Source organism: Morus notabilis, unplaced genomic scaffold (genome assembly GCF_000414095.1).
Source record: "Morus notabilis unplaced genomic scaffold, ASM41409v2 Scaffold2017, whole genome shotgun sequence".
NCBI lineage: Eukaryota > Viridiplantae > Streptophyta > Magnoliopsida > Rosales > Moraceae > Morus > Morus notabilis.
This window is the reverse complement of record NW_010356476.1, coordinates 29,994-50,290: the sequence shown is the minus strand read 5'-3', so window position 1 is coordinate 50,290 and position 20,297 is coordinate 29,994. Positions and strand designations below refer to the sequence as shown.

General features: G+C 33.4%; 1 protein-coding gene across 1 annotated transcript; it reads right to left on the bottom strand.

Moving 5' to 3' along the window:
• Positions 1 to 874: 874 nt before the first annotated feature.
• Positions 875 to 2,928, bottom strand: LOC21385359 (protein DETOXIFICATION 49). The gene has a single exon (XM_024167437.1). The coding sequence runs from the start codon at positions 2,871 to 2,873 to the stop codon at positions 1,203 to 1,205; it is 1,671 nt and encodes a 556-aa protein (XP_024023205.1). The 5' UTR covers positions 2,874 to 2,928; the 3' UTR covers positions 875 to 1,202.
• Positions 2,929 to 20,297: the final 17,369 nt, after the last annotated feature.

Genomic DNA, 20,297 nt, shown 5'->3' with positions numbered 1-20,297 from the left:
TTCTTCTTCTTTGTAACCCTTTGTAATTTCTTAATTAATTTATTTGTAACGTATCCAATAACTAAGTAGCAGTTTTAATATTTTGAATGTATTGTATACACCGGTCTAGCTAATTATTAGTCAACGTTATATTATAATTAATGTAGATTCTTACTTTTCATTTTGTTTTATAGAAATAAGGTCAGCCATCAAGATCAGCACAAGTCTAGCTTAGTTTTTGTTAATTTTAATTATATAAACGAGTTTCTTGATAGTATTTTATTCTTAGAAAGATAGGTGTTTCTAAGAATTGCCACGTGGATGACTATGTGAATTGCTCATAAATAAATGGAACAGGAAAGACCCAAAAAAAAAAAAAGGGGGGGGGGGGGGGGGGGGGAAGGGGGAAGAAAAAATGGGATATAGTTATCTGGTAGGGAGTGATTGAATTAATGAAAATATTTGCAAGTTGAGGTAGAAGTTGGATTGGATGAGCAAAGCCCATATCTTATATGTGTTTGCTGTATGTTAGTTTGTTGATGATCTTACTGTACATATAGCGCCAAATTCAGGTATTCATTGTTTAGTTTCCCATACGGTAGTTACTGTAGACATTTTCTAGAGAGAGAGAGAGAGATGTATATATACATGATATGTGTGTATATATATATATATATACACATATATGACAAGCAAGATGATATTTTGTTGTATAAAGACTATAAAGCTATCAAACCCCGTTTGTAGTTTTGGAAGATTTTTGTATTACATGGAAAGAAATGCAAGAAATTTAGAAATTTCCATGGCGAGAAAAGCGGCATGTTCTTGTTTCTTTTTAATACTGTCTAATATTAAACAAAGAGAAAAGTGTTCAATAATTCCACAAAATGGTGTCATATATATTTGAAGCAAAACTGACAACAATTAAGTTCTCCCCTTTGCCTACAAGACAATACTAAAAATTAATGAAAGGAAATTGTTTCCTGCTTTGATTTTTTTTTTTTTCCTTTTTTTTGGTTTACAATTTTCGACGAGCTAAAACAATGAATGAAACAAAATGCTCTCAGTATAAGCATATATATATTCCTGTCCCTAGCTATACATAAAAATTTTGAGTTTTAAAAAAAATGGCATAGTAATAAGAATAACTAATAAATAAAATGCTAATTAGACCCACCATTTTTAACATTTGGTCAAATGCAGGTCCAAATCCAGAAAAAGTGTCACACCAATGAGTTATCTTGTTCATAACACTCTGTAATACTAGAAAAATGTTGTTCTAATAAACAACTTATCAAAGAATCCTTTGTTTCATCTTTTAACTTTTCTATACCTTGATTCTCTTCGTCATCATCATTATCATAATCACCTTCATTAGTGAGATAATTGTAATTTCCCGTTAGCTCTTTGGCTCTTTGTGCTTCAACTTCCCAATTGGTCCGACCCAAACAAAACAACATGGTCAAAACACATGAGCCTTGAGCAGCCAAAAGACCAAGCCAAAGTCCCTTGAAATCAAATCCTGCATAAAAGCTCAACCAAATAGCCACCGGCATTCCCACAAGGTAAAAGCACCCCAAGTTTATGTTGGCCCCAAGACAAGGCCTCGCCGTGCCCCGCAAGACCCCGCACCCCGTCGTCTGCGGGCAGTTCCCGAGCTCGCAAAGCCCGATGATCGGCAACACCATCGACGTCAAGGCGATTATTTCCCCATCTTTTGTGAACATGCTAGCCCAAACCTTCCTCACCACGACCGCGAAAAACAGCGCGGAGAATCCCAACACAAAGCTGCACAAAAGTCCTACTTTCGCCGCGAGTCTCGCCCTCCAGGGGTTGTTGGCCCCGAGCTCGTTCCCAACTCGCGTCGACACGCCGAAACTCAGCGAGGACGGGAAAATGTACATCAGAGCGGTGGTTTGGATCAGAATCCCCATCGAAGCAACGGTTGCTTGCGGATTAAGCAACAGCCCGCATAGCAAAATCATGATCTCATACCACCACCACTCGAGACAAACCGAAACGCAACTTGGTATGGCTAGATTCAATAGAGATTTCCATTCCTTAAAACACTCTGAGGAAACCCCACACCATGTTTTCTTGTACACGCCAGAGACGACAACGTAGACTATCAAGGACCCCACAAAGTTGGCATTTGTCCAGACGCCACTTAGAGCCACGCCTTTGATCCCAAGATCAAGGAAAGAAACGAGGAGAAAATTGATGGGAATGTGGAGGAGAATGGCGAAAGCGGCGCAGAAAGTGAGAGGAAGGGTTACGGATTGAGTTCTGAGATAGATTCTGAGAGGGTGAAGAAGAGACTGAGCAATGAGATCGGGGATGGAGAAGAGAATGTAGGATTGAGCATTTGCGGCGATGTTTTCTTGTTGGCCGCAAAAGAGGAGGATTTTCTTCATGTTGAGCCAGAGAATGGAGATGGGGATTGAGGTGAGGAGGAGGAGGAGGATTGTCCTTTGCATGGCGAGGGAGAGGAGTTTGAACCTTTTGGCGCCAAAGGCCTGGCCACAGATGGGCTCCATGCCGATGGCGAGGCCGGAGAGGAGGGAGTAGCCGGTGATGTTGGCGAAGGCGATGGCGAGGGAGCCGCCGGCGAGGGGGAGCTCGCCGAGGCGGCCGAGGAAGAGCATGGAGATTAGGGAGCGGGAGTAGAGCAAGAGGCCGGTTAGGACCATGGGGAGGGACACTTTGGCTATGCATTTGGCCTCTTTTAGGACAAGGGACACATTATTGGTTTGGGTTTGGGTTTTGTTGGGTTTTTGGTTTTGGTTTTGGTTTTGGTCAAGTGGTGGTGTTGGGGTATTGGGGATCAAAGGGGTGGTGAGCATGTTGGTGGGGTTGTGGTTGTTGTTTCTTGGGGAAGATGGTGAGTGGCACATGGCTTTGTAGTTTAGAGAGAGAGAGAGGGAGAGGGAGAGAGAGAGAGAGAGAGAGAGAGAGAGAGGTTTGGAGTTGAGAAAGGAGGGGAATTTAAAGGCAGACGAGTTGGGAATTTGGAGGCTTTGGGTTTGGGACGGCTTTCTTGTAAATGTAAGGGCCAGTTTAGTTGAATTAAAATTTTAATTTAAATTAAAATATAATTTATATAAAAATTATTTATTATAATAAAAAAATTAAATGCTATTATTTTTCCATCTATACAAATTTTCAACTAAAATCCTTTTCTAGAAGTGTATAAGCATTTTTTTATGACCGACTCTTTGTCACTGTTTGTGGCCTGCACTGCAGGTGTGAGAATTGGGGAGGTCCCACACCACGCACACGCGCAGACACGCGTAATAGTTTTTAAAGCACTGCTATTCATTTTCAATATAAATCCTCCTTATTGCGGTGATACACCGTTAAATATAAACTTGTAAATCCTGCTTATTAATTGCGGTGATAACCGTTGTTTTTTTTTTTTTTTCGGTATTAAGGTAGTAAATGATGTAATTGTAAAATTTTTGTTACAATCTTTTAAAGGAGGTTTTAGATATTAAACACTTAGGGAAAATATACTTATATATTGGACAAAATGACGAAGATATGATAATCCAAAAATATTTCCTTTGTTAGTATTATTTCTTTACATCGAGATAAAATACAAAATTGCTTTTTTTAGCGTTTAGACTCTTTTGGGCAGAAATCTGCATATGTACCGTAAAATTTTGACGATTTTTAAGAACTGTCTCTGCCAATTTAGTTAGAGGATTCGTTCTTTGATTTAAATTATGATTTATAATTTATTACAGTATTTTTTTTTATAAAAAATATATATAAATTAAAAATAATTTTAATCTCATAATTTTAATTTATATGCTGCTGTTTCACACATAAGAACGTTTACTGGCTGGGATTGGTGTATTTGTCGGGTGATTGGACCGTTTTAGGCTTGACTGGTTCCCACTATCAAAAACTCAGTGCTTGACTTGGGAAACCTCCCAATTTAATTAAGGTCAATGCATATAATGGCATTTTTGAACCTGCCTTTGTTTTAAAATCCCCATTTATTATACATTCGTGCATGATTAATTCTCTCTTTCCATTCCAAAAATATCCAAAATTGTGGCAAAAAAAAAAAAATTTTAAAATAGTAAATTTTTTTTTTAAGAGAGAGAGGAAAGTGAATTTGAAGTCGAGGTTGAAAGTTCCTCCATGAAGAAGTTAATTAAGTCATTAATTTGTTGCATATTTAACTCACTTGTCAAACTTTGACGGAGAATCTAATTGATGGTGATTTTAAGTCATATTAATACCCATTGTAAGAACTAGGAACAGGAACCGATATCATCACTCATATCTAATTAAAACTTTGAGATACTCCACAGGAAAAAAGAAAACAAAAAAGTTTCATGTGTGCTATTTTCTTTCATAAAAGAGTTCTTATAGGATTTTTCTTCGGTGGTATTTGTTTTTTATCATCGAATATGATAAAAAAAATAAATCAAAATAAAAATACGCTGAACGGATAAGTTATGATACTTATTTTTTATTATTGAATATGTTCGTTCGTAAATGTACTATGTCAAGTTTTAATAATAAAAAATGAGTGAGTATTATCTCCACAGAGATTATGTATTAAATTATTATTAAGTACCGTGATTATCGTAACTCAATCTTATTTAGGAATCCAAACTAATTGAAATTAAAATAGAACAAGAACAAATATAAATATGAAAACACATATGCATAAATGTACTGGGGACTTTACTATATCATTCTTATATTCATCCTATTTAGCTATTGCTAGCCAATTCTACTCAACTCATTAATCTTAGGTTTTTGAAGGTAATTTCACTCCCTCTCTCGAGTGCCGAGTAAAATAGTATGCAAAATCCAGTTAAACAATATCCCTATTAGCCTAACTGAATCAAACATCTATAAAGCCACCAAATTTTGACTACCCAAATTAATTGGCTTCCCTAATTCAACTAACTTTAGGTTGTGTTTTCTTAATTCTAACATGTGAAAGTAACTCTCTCGACCCTAAATCCATACATCTATATCTCTAATCTATGAAAACGCAAATTAGAGCAAATGACATAGAGAAGCACAAATGAATTAAATGGAAATCAAACTAACAATTGCCAAAATATTCAAAACATAGTTCAAACAAGGTTACATCAAGTCATAAAATAATAATCTAGCTCAACATAGAGAAATCCATAACCAAAAACAAAATCTAAAAACTAAAAAGGAAATAAAGGGAGAAGGAAAAACTATGTTGGAAGAATGATCTTTTAAGCTTTAATCCACAATCTTCTTCAAGGATCTTCAATGAAATCATGGGATTTGAGCTTCCAAAGTTCCTTGTTCTTTAAGGATTTTGTGTCTCTTTTTCCTTTCTTCCTCTCCAATTTTGGGAAAATGAGTCTCCTCTCTTTTTATATCTCTCCAAATCAGCTCAAATTGACATCATTTCGTGTTTGGGCGTTGCAACAGTTCCTAGACTTGTTCATTTACACCTAAACTCAAAAAAAAGTTTGAACTCAAGTTATAACTTTATTTAAGTTCATGTTCTTTTGTAAAATTTGAGTTTGAACTTAAGTTTTAACTTGAGTTTGGGGTTAAAATCTGAGTTCAAGTTCCCTATTCAACTCAAGTTCTTAAACTCAAACTCAAGTTAATGAACAATATTTTTTCTATTCTTAAAAACGCCATAACTTTTTTATTTTAATTTCGATTGAGATGATTTTTTATGCGTTCATAACGAAAAGGCGAATAAAACCTCACCCATATACCCTATTAAAATTTTCCATTACCGTTGATTTTTTATTAAAATACTATCCAAATATAAATTCAAGTTTTGATCCATCCAAACACAAACTCAAATAGATTATCAATTCAAACCATAACTCAAAATGTCCACATCCAAACACAAACTCAAATTAGAGTCCCAACTCAAACCATACTGAAATACACATTAATTCAACTCAAGATCTGAATTCAAGTCACCCAAACTCAAAAAATATAAATGAACAAGCCGTCAGGTTTTTGAAAAAATCCTAGCAAAACTGGCGTAACGACTGCAGCGGATGGATATCCCGCTGCAGCAAGTGTGTGGTTTTCCTACTCTTTGGCAGGAAATCCATTGCAGCATATGGATTTTTCGCTGCAGTGGGTATGTGACTTTGATGAGGATTTTCACCCTTCTATATGGCCGAATTAGTATTTAGTGTCTTCAAGAAAGTTGTAGCTCTATCTTTTATCTTTCCAATGCCACCAAGATCACCTCATTTGAACTTCGGATGAGAGAGAGTTATGTCCCAAATATTGAAGTATGCTCTGATGTCAAATTTTCGCTCATTTTATTCCATTTTAATTTCAATCTACAAAAACAAAATAAAACACATTAAACTAATAAAAATGCTTGAAAATTTACAAATACTCAAGCTCAAAAATACTTAATTTGTAAATAAAATACTCACTCATTGGGAATTGATAAAAAAAAAATCAAAATAAAAGTACACTGAACTGACAAGTTATGGTACAAATTCAACAATTAAAAAATAAAAAAAAACTAACGTTAGTTTTTTTTTTCAATATATATATAAATCTCCTTCATAAAAGAAAAATTGAGACTTCGGTAATAATATTAATTTGACTACTAGAAACTACTTTTGGAAAGGAGAAAGAAGCCTATTTTATTAGGAAAAACTTATTTAGTTTCTTGATTTTAGGGAAAACTTTGCATAATTGCGTTGTGCATGATTTTCTAAAGATAATGAGCTGAATGATCCCGTACGTCTAGAGATCGATTATTAAAACCTACTAAAAAAATGTAAAAATTTCAAAACTGATGGGGTCGATAAATCAACAGAGATATCATATTAATTTAGTCGGCACAGATATGGTATTATTTTCATCGACGAAGACATTGTTCTGATTTGCTTACACAACACAACCTTATCGACTTCACAATGAACAAACACTAAATTCCACCGCCATCCTAACTTCTAGTGGTAATTAAAGACCGAAAAAGGAAAGTACTAGATGAAGATTTTGAAATGGTCAAATGACTTTCGATTAATTTGCATAAAAAAACCATAATTTAATCAATAATTTAGAAAACCTTGTACCATAAAGGATGTTTGGTCTATTTGTCATGGAGGTTAGGACCTTTAGGTGGGGTTTGTAGAGGTTGTGGGTTTGATCCCACCTTATATTAAAAAAAAAATTATTAACAAAAATATATATTTTCTTGCTTCTTTGGAAAACCATCTCTTTAAATTTTTGCATGGTGAAAATTGTGAATGTGTTCAAAATTAATATGTGCATACATAAAACCTAAAAAATTATGTTGTACTTGCGTAACAAGTTACAATGTATTGTATGCACATACACATAATTCGAAAAATTAATGTACATTATGCAAAAGTTAATGAGTATATACACGTGTACAATGAATGTGGTTGAATTGAGGAAATGGATATTTTCAAGTAAAGAGTTTCTTAATATTATGAATTTTAATGTGCAACTTCTTTTATGTATTTAACCTATTAGTAGTTTATACATTGGTTGGCCTAAAGAACATTAAAAAAAAAAACAAAAACAAAAAAGACATCGTTCTTATAAGATTTTGTTAGAATAAATTGACATATTTGCTGAAATTACTGTGATTTAATAGAAAGGTTTTATTAGTAAAATAACTTTTTAAAAATTTTTACTTACAAAACGACCAATAACAAATACGTTTTATAAAGAATGACAAGATAGTCATTATTCACAAAAATTAAAAAAAGTTATTTCACTAATTTCACTTTATTAGTTAATTACTCTAGCAAATTTATATCTCTTATATTGAAAAGAAAAATGACTACCATATTCGTGTTCGAAATTGGAACCAAATAAACACTCAATATTCTTATAAGATATTGTTGGTACATTAAACACTAAAATATCATGGAATATGAATAGTACAAGACTAGGGTTGAACCACTAATATTGAGTTGATTAGGGCTAGACCATATGCAGACTTCGTATACGACTCTTCTTTGTCCTCATCACTACAAAAATACTTTTGTTTTTAGCCTTCCAACCCCTTTTGCACGCGAATACAATACAAGACATCATAAAAGTTAAAAATAATAGGGGAAAAAAAAAGAAAAGAAAAGAAAAAAAAAGGTCATTTGCACTTATGGTTGGGGAGAAAACCTGAGGCAGAAACAAGTACAAAGAAGAACTTGCAAACTACTTATTATTTAGTGTTTGTTTGCACAATAGGGAACTCATGTGTTGTCCATTTTGCATGTGGACTCCCTCAAATAGTACAATATTGCCATTATTATTATTATTTTTTTCTGTTTGAAGCTGAACAAATTAGAAGTTTTTCAATTTTTGCTGCTTGTATTCTTCTCGTTTTTTGCCATGTCTTGTTCTTTATAGGTGAACATAACTTCACGTGTGTTTGTACTTTTATTTGGACAAATTAATAGTCATAACAAAGTGTTTAGGTGAATTGTGTTATCTCAATTTCCCGTGTAAAGTTTTTCACCGTATGATGGTGTGTGATTTGACAAAAACTTGTGTCGTGTTAAAATTATCTCCTTGTAGTTATAATGAGTACATAAATTGTATATAACATCCATAGTTTCCAATTTTACGGCTCTTGATATGTGAGATAATGGCTATCACGGCTTGAAACAAGATGTTTGAGCCACAATAGTGTCAAAGTGTAGTAATTTTAGGCATCGTTCATTTCACCAATTCGAGTTTTGTTATAATAAAAAGTTCTCAGAAACAGTCACATTTAACTTTTTTATTACAGTAAAAAACTTTCATATAATGTCACATATCAACTCAAATTAAAAACTCGATCAGCGAACTAAACGGGCCTTAATTAGTCACAAAAATTGAATTGATCAAAAGGTAATTACTCATACATTTTGACCCAGATAATAATCGGGCTATCTTAATGGTCAATTAAGCATCATTCACGGATGGTAAAGTAAACAAATCCAATTGGGCAAATATATGATCAAGTCCATAAAAAAAATAATTAATAATTAATAATTAGAGCACTTAAAACTTAAAACATGGCCGACATGCAGACATTTCTTCATAGTTCAAACAATAACTAGCGTGAGTAGCGCGTCGCACCATTATTTGAAAACAATAATCCAATTTTTCACACTTGCAAGTAGTCTAGCTATAGTTGTCAACAGTCCCTTCGCTCTAGTATAATCGGATTTTAGAGAGAAAGAATATATTAGTATTGTTAATTCCTGTATTATTAGTATTGTGTCACTTTAGTCCCCTGTTTATTTTCTTGACAATTTGAATTTTGGGGGGTTTTTTTTTTTTTTTTTTTTTGATAATTTGTCTTTGACACTAAATTGACGAAATTTAACAGAGAATAATCACTTTTCAATCACATAGTAACAGAAAGTTTTACATAACTAGTTATTAAATGTGAAATATTCTCTTCATTGTTGTTAAGAACCCTTACAATCAAAATTAGAACATTTTGTATTTTTATTTAACTATTTTCATCATTGTTAAAAACCCTTCATTAATTTTAACGTAAAAGACTAAGAGTTTTTTTTTTTTTTAAAAAAAAAAAAAACTAATGTCTCGAGAGTAATCTATTAAAGAAAAAGTAATTAGGGATTCAAAATGACACAATAGTCGTAATTCATGACTAAAAAAATAGGGGAATAATCTCTTTGGAAACTTTCAACGACCTATACAATGCGTACCAACTTTTTCTTGTAACTGTAAACATCACGTAAGTTTCAATTTTAATTAATTAGAAGCGACAAGTGAGAGAGATTTAATTGTGTGGGAATGCAAGAAAGCATGCATAAAAGATGTAATAATCTGTTAAGGCCTTGTTTCATTGCTTTGAAGGAGGGAATAAATTAGCTAGCTATAGTGACCGATTTCGTTTTTTTTTTTGATCTGGTCAAAAGACACTTCACATTTCTACAACCACGGCTTTTCGTTATTGGCCGACTCCAAAAGCTCTAGAAACACACCATCACTTTCAGTTCATATGTATTTGCGTGAAGAAACATTCTAATTTGCACAAAAAATTCCATGCTTGGACGAAATAGAATCTTTGGCACTAAAAGGGAAGGAAGAAAGGCACTTTGATGTATAGTTTTGAATGTTTGATAAATGAAAAAGAATACAACAAAGTTGACACTTGACATTGTATTGCTAGACTTTGAGTCAATTAGGTTGCTATGATCAACAAGTGCAACCGTTCCTTGTTAAAAAGTAAATGCATTTCAATTCAGCGAAGATTGATGGAGCGTTATGCGTTATTCAAAGATGCCCCTTTTTCAAAGCATGCACATCATTGGAATTTGATTTGGAACGTTGTTTAAGTTTTTAGAGTCCGTACTCTTTACGCTCAAAATCTAAATAGACTTTTATGCAGTTCAGAGAGAGATCATAACTCTCCTAAATACAAATTGGTGGGGCCAACCTGTGAGGTCCACGTAAGTTCCACGAGTAGGCCCCACCGATTTGTATCTGGTGAGGCTATGGCCTGATCGGGTTCAACAACAATTTTCAATATCTAAATCCATTAGTTTTCATCACAAATCATCTCGGTCCAAATTTCTTTTTATGTGGATGCAAAAAAAAAAAAGAACTTGGAACTTTGTCTATTTTTAATGCAGCAACCCAAAGAGCAAAGTAACACAACAAATAAACGTAAAAATCCAAACATGGTAGAGATAACAACTAAACCGGCAGGGATAATTGGTAGTTTTTCATGTTTCTACGTTTTCGGAGTAGGATTTTGTTGTTCCCTGTGTTTTTTCTTTTTATATGAATGTTGTTGGTAGTTTTTATTTATTTATTTGTCTATTTGTGGTAATTGCTGGTAGTGCTTGTCCAAATGGCATTATCCTACTTAATTGGACGCACTGTGCTAGCTTATGGCACCTTTCGAAATTTAATGGGCCTCTTGTAGAACTCAGCATGTTTAGGGCAGAATGGGCCCTCTTATACACGCAATATAATACTTGGGCTAAACCTTTATGCTCTTCGGTTAGGCCCATTCATACCTTACACATCTTTTGTTGTTTCTAGTATCTGAGAAGTAGAATTTTTAAGTTTTCTTTAGAAACTTTTAAGGCTTCGTTAAGTTTGCCTTTCAATTCGAGTTGAGATGTGACTTTATATAAAAATTTTTAACTATAGCAAAGAAGTTAGATGTGACTATTTTTTAGAGCTTTTTACTGTTGTAAAATTGAAATTGAAAATTCAAATCGGTGAAATGAACGATGCCTAAATTATTTTCATTAAACAATTACAATAGCTATCTAAGAAGAAAAATTTTATTTTTCCCCTCAAATTTTCGGATTTGTTACATTTGCCTCAAATTTTGGGATTTATTCTGAAACCGTAACAAATTTTGTCTTCTATTATTTGGAGGACAAAAATTGCTATGTTACACACTCGCGAAGAAAATAACAAAGATATTTAAATAAAAATACAATAATGATATATATATTAATTTGGAAGAGTCAGTCTAACTGTTGGGATAGATCTATCATTTCACATTATTTATTTGACACCACCTCTCCACATACTTTGTTATGTGTTTATAACATGGTACGAACTATGATGTATGGGTGCATACATATAGTGGTAGTTGAGTGGAATCACGGTCACCAAGTAGGATACGGCTATCTTCGGGCCGGTGTTGATAATGTGGACCGCTGATAATTTTAGACCAAGCATAATGGGTAGCACGTCGAGCAAGCGATGGAATGTAGTCGGGATTATAACAGATAAGAAAAGGCAAGATCCCTTGTTGGGAAAATGGGCTGCCGAGGACGGCGATTGCGGAGCGTTGTGGAATATTATATAAAACGTGCCTAATATGCTCGTCACAATTCACCGTGTTTAGAATTGATTCTGTTTTTATTTTTTATATTTTTTAAGAAAAAAAATAAAAATATTTTTAAAACGGTATTTGGCGTAATAAAAGTAAAAGGTCGAAATGAAAATGATTTTTTAATTTAGTGTAAAATGAGAGAAAAATAAAAAAATGATTTTTAGTCATTTTTCATTTTTTATTTTAGTTTTCTCCTCTCTCAAGCAGAGAGAAAGAGACAGAGACATTAATGAGGTTTTTTTATATTGAAAATAATCTCTTGATGAAATTAGCAAATATATTTTTAAAAATGATTTCTATCTCAGATTGAAAACGTTTTCATTTTTATTTTCAAACAAAAAATAAAATTGTTTTGGAACGAATTCCAAACGCGTCCATTGTTATAACGGCCTAAATTCGAGGATAACAATAAATTTGTCTTAAAACGAGTTTCTAAATAACTAAAGGGTAAAAATTCTTCCTAGATTTTCTTTTTTAAGTAGCACACCGCTTATCAAAACTAGAAAATAAAATAGAATAAAAAAGTGTGGTTTCAGTGAACCTCTTTTACAATAGATTACGAAATCATCTTTGAATTGAACTATACTTGAGGAGTGGAATATGGAATAGCACTTCTCTCTTGTTAACATGTTTAACACTTCAACTCCTAATTAGTAAATTACACTTGTATAAATGTTTGATTTCCATTCTCATTTTTATAAGAAGTAAGTTATGGTGATAATTATAACTAAACACGTTAAAATTTGAGGACGAAAGAAAAAAAGAATAAAAACATTATGAAGGCAGGAATTCCAACGGCAAAGGCGAGCTGCGGCATATTCTCCCTCGTGCGCTTCACCGATTTTGAGGCCTTGCTTGCAGCGATGAGGTCGTCGAACTCCTCGCCGACGTCAGAAACTCCACCGATACTACTCAAACATAAGACAGGAATTAAAAGAAAGTGTATGAAAAATTTTGTTCATGTTGTATCATCAGCTAAAACATATATCCACTCAGTAATTTGTTTTCTATGGTTCTTTTCACACTAATTTGTATAATTGTATCCAATATGTCAAGAAGTCAAGAAATATTAACATGACATATTTCTATATGTGACAAACCAAAATTCGCTAAAGATTTAAGATACCAAAATGAACACAAGGTTTGAGTTTCGTGATTTAATGGTCCAGTGTCTTTAAAAGATATTTACTTTGGGAGAAAGAGATAAATATGCCAAGACTTGAGAGGAATTAAAATTAATAGGTCAATAGTTTACATAAGTTAATAAATAGGCCAAATTACTGTTTTCGTCCATAACTTGTCTGGTTATGAACCATAACTTGACAAGTTATTGTCCATAAATCACAGTTTTTGTCCATAACTTGTCTAGCTATGAACCATAACTTGATAAGTTTGTCCATAACTTATCTGGTTATAAACCATAACTTGACAAGTTATGGCATATTAATTTCTATAACTAAAAGTTGGCCTATATACTTCCTTAAGCTTTTCATATTGGCCTATTTTCTACTATTTCCGTATTTACTTTCTCAAATTATCATATTATATATAGTCCTTCCATAAAAAACAAAACATATAAGCACGTGGACGTAATTTAAAACTAGACATACTTGTGAAATTATAGGCCCATTTGGAAGCGTTCTTAATATAATTTTGTTTTGAGTATGAAAATGAAAAAGGGAGAAAGAGAAAAATAGGCAAAGACTTGAGATGAATTAAAATTAATAGGCCAATAGTTTACATAAGTTAATAAATATGCCAAATTACTGTTTTTGTCAATAACTTTTCTGGTTATGAACCATAACTTGACAAGTTATTGTCTATATTTTATCTGGTTATAAACCATAACTTGACAAGTTATGGCCTATTAATTTCTATAACTAAAAATTGACTTGTATACTTTCTTAAGTTTTTCATACTGGCATATTTTCTACTATTTTCGAATGAAAAATGAGAATTTCTTAGAAATGGGCTTAAGGTTTTTTCTCAAATTGCACTTGGTTAATTCCCTTTTAGAGATTACTTTAGGTATGAAAATGGGAAAATTGTGTTGGGTATTTTTTAAAAAACATGTATCAAGTTATAGTTTAGAAAATGAAAATGAAAATGAAAAAATAACTTTTAATTATTTTTTATTTCCTTGTAAACAAAAATCATTCTCATTAATTTTTATTTTCATTCTCACTACAAGAATAATTACTTTAAGAGACCAAACTTTTAGATACCAAAAATTTTTAGTAGCAAAAAACACACTTTTTGTTACCAAACTTTGGTAGCTGAAATTATTAAGGCTTTAGTTACTAAATATGGTAGCAAAAACTACACAATCCACTACCAAATATAATTTGGTAACAAATAACATGACGGGAAATGAAATTTGGTTCCCGCCAATAGTTTTCGTGGAGGTATATAGGGAACCGTTGCATGAGAGGTGGTGGGATGATGTGCTCTGCAAGTGCTTGGGGCACTTAAAAATTCTTGTCAACATCTGATGATGAAAGCGTCTTGATGCAAATCAAATCTTCATCATCATATTAGGCCACGAGCTGTGGTGGCGGCGAAGGGTGCGGTGGCTGCTGCAATTGCAAAGGATTAAGAGGAAGAAATTTTTTAATTTCGGATCACTAATTAATAGTGAAGAGTCCCTAATTTGATTTGAAGAGTTATATAACAGAAAATAAGAAAAAAAATACACGAGTACTCACTATTTTCTTTTTAGGCCTCCCCTTCTTGAGTAAAAAGTTCAAGAGAAGTGATCTCCCAATCTTCAAGTAAATCCCTCAGAAAGACCACTTCCTGACAAATCATCAAATTTATGAGGTCAAATAAACAACAAGTAATGAAAATAAGCAAGCTAATAAAACTATGAGATGGTAAAAGAAAACACCAGCCATGCATGTGGAATAATATTGGCATTATCATTCCCTTCTCCAATTACCTCCCTCTGCTTTGACCCAGCTCCGAATACTTACCACTTTTCCAATTTTTTTCTTTTTATGGCTTATTCTTTAAGGATACCTTTAACTGAGTAGGGCACCAAGCCAGCTTCCACTTGTGTCTCCCGGGCTGGTTGACCCTTTACCAAACCAAAGAGGACAAGTCCTAACTAAAAGTATATCAAGCGGTTACCTTAAACAAGATATGTCTAATATTATGCGGCCTAAAACAGGACGAGAAGAAATTCCAATCACACAGTATACAATAGTTCTAAGACGGTAAAGAAGAAATTCTAATTATACAGTATACAAATAGTTCTAAGTTTGATATATATATATATATATGTATATGCACACATTGTGGCCATATCAATATGCCTTAAAAAATAAACCGAAGCAATTCAAATAAGATATTCAAATGAAACAATCTCTATTTCAAACACTATATGTTGATTCGGCTTTATCCCAAAAACAAATGAATAAACATTAATATGGTAATCCATTACCAAAACCCAATTTCAAATTGGCTATTGTATTATATGTAATTTGCCATTGTATAACTAGGAGTATTCATTGTTACATTCAAATTATTGAGGAAGTAAATATTGTTTACCTAATTGGTGGTCAAGTATCTTACAAAAACAGGAAATGAGAAAAAATGATAATTCTAACAAAAAGATCTGATAACTCACTTCCAACGAGAATCTCCAGAGCGCATGTCCGCCATTGAAGGATTGACGAGAGCTCATGATATCCAAATCTGATTTAGATTCCACCAATTCTCTGCGAATCCAACGGTGAGAGATCTATATAAACCTTCAAATCAAGCAGTGAGAGATCGAAAAAAGCCTTCAAATCTTTTCTTGAGAACAAAGGAAAAGAAGCCATTAGCCTTGGCGATGTGGCACTCTGGAAGAAGCTGAGCGTGCAAGTGCACGCGAGGAAGGCTAAGTGAAATGCACTCTGCGCGTGGGAAATCTCCTATTCCAGATGAAATTTTGATTTATTCCAGTTTTTGCTTATTTTTACTTCCAATTAAATTGCCAATTACACTTTTCACCTAATTTAATTAGACAAATGAGGATTAAATAAATATATAGAGGGAAAATTAAAATAGAAATAACATAAATAATTAAAATAAACCTACAAATCAACAAAAAATTCTCGAGAGCAAGCTAACTGAAATGCAAATGAGAGAGAAAATAACTCTAGTTATTACATGTATTAGCAATATTTTAATTAAAGAAGGTTTTAATTAAATTCATTACGAACACATTTTGAATGAGCATATACTTGAAAAGGCCGTATAAGACTAAGAGTATGCTTAGGCTTGTTGTTCATCCAGACAACAATAATGTGGTTTTTATGATATGGGACAATCTTATTTTCCAATATAAGATTAAGGAAGACATGTCTGAAAAGGTCGACGAGCTTTATGTATCTATCAATGCAAATGCCGACTGTCTTCAAGAACATTTAGATGGAAAGTTCAAAAAAATTAAACTAGCGGAAAATACACATGAATGATTTAGTACCTTCCTTCTCCTGCATCCTGCATGGCCAACACCGGTTCCTTCAAATCCTCCGTCTTTTTAGACCTTATATTTAGTTTCTTTCTTTCTTTTATTTATTTTTTATAATAGGCCGTGTAATGTACTATTGACCTATTTTTATAGACTATTTATTCTTTTCTAGTATGCTTTTATTTGGCACTAGGATTATTAGGACAAATTTATGTTTGAAAACTTATTCTTTTGTTGATTCTAATTGCTCAACCATGCCATCTCCTATTGCATAAGGGAAAAGAACCATAATCCCTTACATGAGAAAGCTATAACAAACTAATGGGATTGGCCAAGGCACAATGTTATAGGAGTAACTAAAGAGAAGAAATTTTTTATTCCACAACAACCGAGAGAAGACAAATTCAAAGCCAATCAATAATGTGCATACAACAAAAAAATTTGAAACCTTAAGGAATATGAACGAAACACCAATGTAATATTTGTCAAAAAGACAAAACAAAATAGACAAAAGTTAAAACTAAGATTTAAGAGTTGACCATCATTCAGAAGTGGTTGACCTCATCTGATTTGTAAAATCTGAGCCGATCACCCGTATAAGGGCCTCTAGGGACGTGAAAGATTTTCTAGTAATGCGTGAGGAAGATCATACGCCCACTTGCCCTAGAGTTGCTTACTTGAACAAGTGAGACGCCCTCAAAATCGTGGAGGTAGATAGGGAACCGTTACATGAGAGGTGGTGGGATGATGTGCTCTGCAAGTGCTTGGGGCACTTCAAAATTCTTGTCAACGTCTGATGATTATAGCGTCTTGATGCAAATCAAATCTTCATTATCATATTGGGCCACGAGCTGTGGTGGCGGCGAAGGGTGTGGTGGCAGCTGCAACTGTAAAGGATTAAGAGGAAGAAATTGTTTAATTTTGGATCACTAATTAATAGTGAAGAGTCCTTAATTTGATTTGAAGAGTTGTATAATAGAAAATAAGAAAAAAAAATACACGAGTACTCACTGTTTTCTTTTTAGGCCTCCCCTTCTTGAACAAAAAGTTCAAGATAAGTGACCTCCCAATCTTCAAGTGAATCCCTCTGAAAGATCGCTTCCTGACAAATCATCAAATTGTGAGGTCAAATAAACAACAAGTAATGCAAATAAGGAAGCTAATAAAACTATGAGATGGCAAAAGAAAACCCCAGCCATGCATGTGGAATAATATTGGCATTATCATTCCCTTTTCTAATTACCTCTCTCTGCTTTGACCCAGCTCTGAATACTTACCACTTTTCCTTTTTTTTTCTTTTTATAGAACATTCTTTGATGATACCTTTAACCGAGTAGGGCACCAAGGTAGCTTCCACTTGGGTCTCCTGGGTTAGTTGACCCTTTGCCAAACCAAATAGGACAAGTCCTAACTAAAAGTATACCATGCGGTTACCTTAAACAAGATATGTCTAATATTAGACGGCCTAAAACAGGGTGAGAAGAAATTCCAGTCACACAATATAAAATAGTTCTAAGACGGCAGAGAAAAAAATTCTAATCACACAGTATATAAACAATTCTAAGTTTGATATATATATATATATGTATATGCACACATTGTGGCCATATCAATATGCCTTAAAAAATAAACCGAAGCAATTCAAATAAGATATCCAAATGAAACAGTGTCTATTTCAAACATTATATGTTGATTCGGCTTTATCCCAAAAAGAAATGAATAAACATTAATATGGTAATCTATTACCAAAACCCAATTTTAAATTGGCTATTGCATTATATGTAATTCGCCATTGTATAACTAGGAGTCTTCACTATTACATTTGACTTATAGAGGAAGCAAATATTGTTTACCTAATTGGTGGTCAAGTATCTTACTAAAATAGGAAATGAGAAAAAATGATAATTACCAACAAAAAGATCTGATAACTCACCTCCGACGAGAATCTCCAGAGCGCATGTCCGCCATTGAAGGATTGAAGAGAGCTCTTGATATCCAAATCTGATTCATATTCCACCCATTCTTTGCGATTTCAGCGGTGAGAGATCTACATAAGCCTTCAAATCAAGTGGTGAGAGATCTAAAAAAGCCTTCAAATCTTTTTGTGAGAACAAAGGAAAAGAAGCCTTTAGCCTTGGTGATGTGGCACTCTGGAAGAAACTGAACGTGTAAGTGCACACGAGGGAGGCTAAGTGAGATGAACTCTGTGCATGGGAAATCTCCTATTCCGGATGAAATTTTAATGTATTCATGTTTTTACTTCTTTTTTACTTCCAATTAAACTACCCATTACACCTTTCACCTAATTTAATTAGAAAAATGAGGATTAAATAAAGAAATAGAGGGGAAATTAAAATAGAAATAACATAAAAAATTAATATAAACCTACAAATCAACAAAAAATTCTCGAGAGCAAGCTAACTGAAATGCAAATGAGGGAGAAAATAACTCTAGTTATTACATGTATTAGCAATATTTTAATTAAAGAAGGTTTTAATTAAATTCATTACGAACACGTTTTGAATGAGCATATACTTAAAAAGGCCACATAAGATTAAGAGTATGGTTGAGCTTACTGTTCACCCAGACAACAGTAATGTGGTTTTTATGATATAGGACAATCATATTTTCCAATATAAGATTAAGGAAGACATGTATGAAAAGGTCGACGAGCTTTAAGTATCTATCAATGCAAAGGCCGACTGTCTTCAAGAACATTTAGATGGAAAGTTCAAAAAAATTAAACTAGTGGTAAATACACATGAACGATTTAGTACCTTCCCTCTCATGCATCCTGCATCGCCAACACCGGTTCCTTCACATCCTCCATCTTTTTAGACCTTATATTTAGTTTCTTTCTTTCTTTTATTTATTTTTTATAATGGGCCATGTAATGTACTATTTGTTGGAAAATTAATGGCATCGAGTGCACAGCGAAATTTAAAAAATTTTAATCAACGTCAAAGCCAAATAAGAACATGTTCATGATGCTATATAACATAAATACTAAAGATCTAAAACATACCTTTTGAGATTTCAGGAAACTGCACATCTGACAGATCTAAGCGTTCCAAACAGCAACCGGAAGAGCCTCAACCAACTGGTCTTCTTTGCTATTCTCGTTTCCACAATCGGTGTGCGGGTGGGCACACGTCGTTTAATCTCCTCTAGGTATTCTTGATCTCCTTCCAATCACAAGAGAGCCAAAGAAAAAATTGTTCTTGAGAATTAAACAATTTTTCCTCTCAGGAATCATTTATCAATAGCCTCCAAAAAGTCTCTCAAGTGATCTAATGAGTAATGTGACTTAATAGGCTATTTATAGTGTTTTGGAAGTCATACTTCCGTAACAATTAGGTTTCCTAAAGTTTTAATCGCATCCAGAGTCGATTTTCCCACGTCAGCATGCATTTTACGTTACAACCGGTCGACCGGTGACAAAGACGTTATAACTCACCGGTTGACCTGTCTTCACTAACCGGTCGACCTGTGACCGGTCTACCTAACCGGTCGACCTGTCTGCACTGACGAAAGTTGTTTTTCCTAGTTTTTCAATACGGGAAACTTGCATAAAGCCTCAGTTTTGATTCAAGCAACCCAATAGAGAAATTGCATGATCAAAACAGTCATATAATAGTCTTCCTATATTAAACAACTCTTAAAACAATAATTCAACCAATTTATCTAGAATTAATTTATCAATTAATTCACTCGATAAATCACCCATGAATTAACTTTGAACCCCTTTTTACGGAAATAACACAAGTTACCAATGTGTAGGAAATACACCGTATCGTTACAGGAAATTATGTGAGCTAGCAAAGGGACCCGATGGACATATATAAATCAAGCTCCTATAATCACAACGCTACTTGTAAACCAACAAGTCCGTAGCGATATTTCACTAAAAGCCTAGAGCTGCACTCTCGATTTATATAGCGTATTTACAAAGCTCTGATTAGCTCTAGTCCATGACTCAATATATTAGTGTATCATCCCCATAGGATATCC